Here is a 4,531-nt window from a genome sequence, read left to right on the forward strand (position 1 = left end):
TTTTTCCTTCTTTCCTTTTTTTCCTCTCTCTCCTCCTAATACACACTTTTTTTAGTAAGGGGAATACCATGATGTCGCTCTAGCCCGGCCCCTGGAAGAAAGAAGGAGAATTAGGTGTTAACATGATCACTGGTTGTTTTAGTACAAGCCCCTCCCCATGGGCCCTTGCCCCAATTACTGTGAAGGGAAAGGGGAAAGAAGTTTACAAGTGTCCTAAAACTGACCCTATAATATAATCCCAGAAACAAAACACCTGAAAATGGGGGGCAGGGGGGTTGTTAGCAGAATAGTTTGCTAAACAGTGGTAGTTAAGTGCATATGAGATACAGGGGTGAGAAAAAGAGCACCCACTGTTTATCCAGTTTTCAGTTCTTCACAGCTCTTAAACCCTAGCCCTCACCAACAGATCCCTACTTCATGGGAGCAGACAGGCAGATCTTCTGAAAAACCAAGAGCCATATACCTAACCTGACTACTTAAATGCAAAGAGACTAAAGTACAGCAACAACATGGGTATGCCCAGTGAGAAAGTTAATCTTACAAAAGATTAGCTCAATTAAAGAGTAAATATCTCAATATCCTCCCACATGGCTGCTGGGGAGGTCAACTAGCCTCTGATAGTCATCCAAAGGAGGTTTAAACTTCAACCACTCCCCAATTCTGATAAAAAGTAGTCAATGTCCACAGTGCTTTTGCTGCTCTAAGGCCTGTTCTTTCTGGCCTTCCGTGTATGTACCCTCACTTCCAACTCCCAAGGTTGGGGGGAAGGCTGGAGGAGGAAGCATTTCTCAGAAGAGTGGAGAGAATCCAGCCCTTATCACCAATTTCTGCTCCAGATAAGATGATGAGACTGGCCTCCTGGCCTGGCCTCCAACTACCTTCCTCACCCTGCACAGGCAGAAGACCAAGTCCCTGGAGACCAATGGGAGGGGGAGGGAGGTTCCTCAGATCAGGAGAGAAAGAAGCATACAGGGATCATGGGTGGCGGGGCAGAGGATCAGCCCATCTATCCTGACCTGTAGACGCGACCCCGGGGCCTGCTGTTGAAACCACTATAGAATCGAGAGCGGGAACTGTTGTAGTTGGTGGTTCGGGCACGGTAGCGCGCTCGTGGGAAACCCCGGTCTGTTGTGCTGATGCCTGGTCTGTTGGTTCGTTTTGGGGTCACCTGGGAATAAGGAATGTACAAAAGAAAGCCTTAGAGTAACCTGTAAAGTTTTACATAAAACCACAACAGCAATGAGCACGTGGCTTACCTTGATTTGTCTTCCTCTAAAAAGGGACTCATCTAAGGCCAAGGAGGTCCTCACTGACTCCTTGTCCGAGAACTCTATATATGCAAACCTGAAAAAGAGTAATTGTCACTTTATCTCTCTGTGGTTGCAAATAATTCATAGGTCAAATCCAACTTGCAAGCATGATTTGTTTGGATGCAATGTGTTTACATCTGTAATTATTTGTCAAAAAAATGGAGTATCTTAAAAAAAATTTCCAGCTACTCTTGGGAAACTATAAAATAGGACACCCAGAGGGCCTGGATTTCCACATGACTTTAACGAGCTGGAACTAGAAGGTGTCTGTTTTCTTCCAGTTCAAGAACCCACCTATACCTGGTTCACTTCGTTTTTGTTATCTGGCCTCTAAAATGGATTTATGTGCAATCCCTGGCACATGTCAGCATTAATACCATATCTTTCGTTAACAGCAAATGACTTACTATTCAATTAAAAACAATCTATACCTACCCCTCAGTTATCAACTACCTCGTTATCTAATGTTTCATATTTATGACAGTAATAAAAAAACTACTATCCAACTATTTTGCACATTAACGAAGCAGCGGGCAGGGCAGCAATGGCTGTGGAGCATCCCCTCCCATGTGGAGGGTCTATGGGTGGCCTCCAGGAAGCTGGGCGGTGCTGCTCCTTGCCCTATGCTTCTTCCTGCCAGCAGTGTCCAGCTGCCACATGGGGCCACAGCCTCCGGGCGGACTGGCAGGTGGCACCAAGCCAGCAGGCACCTGTTCTGGATTCCCAGCTCCTATGCTGTCTGCAGCCCGGCAGCTCAAAGTTGCTTTGGGGTGGGAAGAGAGGAAAGAGGCACTGGAGAGCGTGTTTGGAAGAAATGTATGCAAGTTTAATGACATCCCAAAGTCAGCCAAACTGAGCCTGAAGCCTCCACCTCAGTGGGACCGGATGCACGTGGCCAGGCTCCCAGCACCCTCACAGGAAGCCCAGAGCCTAGGTGACTTGCCAGGCCTGGAGGGCAGAGCAGGTTCTGGAATTGTTAAGCTGTGAGCCCTCCAGTCACACAGCCCAGCTTTATCTCCTCCAAGTCTCCTTTCTCTAGAGACAAATAACCCATAACTGGACTCGTCACACTGACGAACATATCAGTAAATCTTAGCTGTTATTATTTCTATGAACACATTCTCTGAATTAAAAAAGTCGGGTGGGGAGGGGACAAAAAGAGAAAAAAACTTCCATTTTTGCATAATGATGATTTTCCCATAACAACCCAGTTTTCAATAAGTTGAGGAGCAGGCATATTTTTAAACTGTGATTACGATGATCTTAATTTACTTCCCCACTTACCCTTTGGGATGGCCACTGAATTTGTCACAGAGTATGGTAACACGGTTGACTGAACCACAGCCATGAAAGTGTGCTTCCAGCTCTTCTGCTGTCGCACCATAGTCCACCTGATTGGGGGAAAAGAGTTTCACAGATACTGGGCAAACTCCAACTCCCATCTCAACATGTTCCCTGCCTAACCTTTGCCATCATATATACAAAAGCACATCAAATCTGGTTCTTTAAAGAACTAATTCTTTTTCTTCCAACCTCAGAGCCTCTGCTGATCAGTCCATTACTTTTTATCTTCTCCCAACCTCTCTACCTCCCGAAGCCTACCACCAATTCTTGGAGATAATCCTTTGAAAAGACTACTAATATATAACTCCCCAAAATAAGAGCTTTTCCTCCTCTACCTCCCAAACCTCAAACAGGACCCCAGTACATACATTTCCAACATAGATAGAACGGGCGTCAGCCTCCATCTTCTCCTCAATGGACATGATCACTGGGCCAGCTTTGAAAAAAAAATAATTAAGAAATGAAATGCTTTTTTCCTACTTGACCAAAATATGCAGGATTCATTCCTACACCACCACTAGAATGGGAGCTCAGTGAAAGCAAAGATTTGGTCTGTTCTGCTCCCTTCTGCACCCACTACCCAGAACAGCCTAGCCCACAGTAGGTACTCACTAACTGTTTGACAAATTAAGGAATAAATTACTACAATCTTAGAAACAGCATAGGAAGCCCCAGCCCCCAAACCAAGATCCTACTGAATAGTTTTGGTTTAAATGTCTTGAAAACTGAACAAAATTAAGTGGGCCGAGACTCTAAATTTCTGGATTACAAAGGGGAAGCCCCTTGTAACTGAGCAGTCTCTCTTAAGACTCCTATTAACTAAAGGGTCTCTAACTGAAAGAAAAATTAGTCTTGAAGAGCAAATGCTAGCTGGCAACCTCCTCAAAGAAAAGCAAAGGTAGACTAAGAACAAAGACCAACACATTTATAACAAGGAGAAAAAGAGGTACAAGATTACCATCACCGTAATATAGGTTCTGTCTCACAAAGGTCAGAGAAACACGTATTAGACTACGACCGCAGTACCTGCCCACTAATTGCTCGGACAGCAGCTCCAAGGTCTGGGCATCTAATCCCAATCTCCTTATTCCTCGAAACCTTTCCAATGCGAGGACCCGGGGTCCGCGTGCAACTGCCAGTTACTCACCATTGCCTGGAGGTGGACTCATATTCATCTGCTTCTCTACCTCGTTCTGCAGCTCTTTTAGCTTTTCAGCTTCTTCCTCCATCTCCCTGACTCGAGCTTTGATCGCTTCCAGCTCCTACGATGAGTGCGGAGAAGAATAGAGAAGAGCTTAAGAGGAACCAAGGCAGGGGCTGTGTCCTGCTCTCGGTTCGCGTGCGGCCCCAGTCATTTTCCTCGCCCCACGCGGGGGTCGTGATGAAAAGAAAACCAAGCTACCTTTTCTAGAGCAACACTAGGCACCCATGACGCCCCCAAACAACCCGGCCGAGCCCCTTCTGGCGATCGAGGTTCCGTCCCCGGCCTGGCCCCAGCCACGTTATTCCCCGCCCACCCCAACACCCGCCTGCCTCCTGCTCGCCTGAGCTCTGGGCCTCCCGTGACCCTGCCGGCCGCCAGCCCGCTCGCTCGCCCTCCTTCCCTCACCGGATCCTCAATGGCGCCGTCCCCCGGGTCACCCTCGACCAGTCCCGGCTCCTCCTCCTCCTCCTGGCTGCCGGGGGCTCCCGAGCCAGGCCCAGGGCCCGGAGCTCCTGGGGGGGCGCGGGGCCGGGGCGGCTCCTCTTCGGGCTCGGGTTCCGGCTCGGGCTCCAGCAGCAGCTCCTCAGGTTCCAGTTCCTCAGACTCCAGGCCGTTCCCGTAGTCCCCTGCGCCCCCCGGGACCCCCTCCCCGGCCTCCCCACCGGCCCCGGGC

General features: G+C 48.6%; 1 protein-coding gene across 1 annotated transcript; it reads right to left on the bottom strand.

Moving 5' to 3' along the window:
- Nucleotides 1-4,525, bottom strand: PABPN1 (poly(A) binding protein nuclear 1). The gene is made up of 7 exons (XM_023724905.1): nucleotides 4,264-4,525; nucleotides 3,802-3,916; nucleotides 3,023-3,090; nucleotides 2,595-2,701; nucleotides 1,257-1,344; nucleotides 1,017-1,168; nucleotides 1-91 (listed from the first exon to the last, which is right to left on the bottom strand). The coding sequence occupies exons 2-7, from the start codon at nucleotides 3,881-3,883 to the stop codon at nucleotides 52-54; spliced, it is 537 nt and encodes a 178-aa protein (XP_023580673.1). The 5' UTR covers nucleotides 3,884-3,916; nucleotides 4,264-4,525; the 3' UTR covers nucleotides 1-51.
- Between the last annotated feature and the right edge of the window lie 6 nt (nucleotides 4,526-4,531).

This window comes from Trichechus manatus, unplaced genomic scaffold (genome assembly GCF_000243295.1).
Source record: "Trichechus manatus latirostris isolate Lorelei unplaced genomic scaffold, TriManLat1.0 scaffold00268, whole genome shotgun sequence".
Taxonomy (NCBI): Eukaryota; Metazoa; Chordata; class Mammalia; order Sirenia; family Trichechidae; genus Trichechus; species Trichechus manatus.

Bases quoted from the DNA above. Each gene is read 5' to 3' on its own strand.
- PABPN1 (XM_023724905.1), bottom strand. From the start codon at position 3,883: ATGGAGGAAGAAGCTGAAAAGCTAAAAGAGCTGCAGAACGAGGTAGAG. The intron at 1,345-2,594 runs GTAAGTGGGGAA...ACTCTTTTTCAG, and splicing joins TTCAGTGGCCATCCCAAAGG to GTTTGCATATATAGAGTTCT. The intron at 1,169-1,256 runs GTAAGCCACGTG...CCTTATTCCCAG, and splicing joins TTAGAGGAAGACAAATCAAG to GTGACCCCAAAACGAACCAA.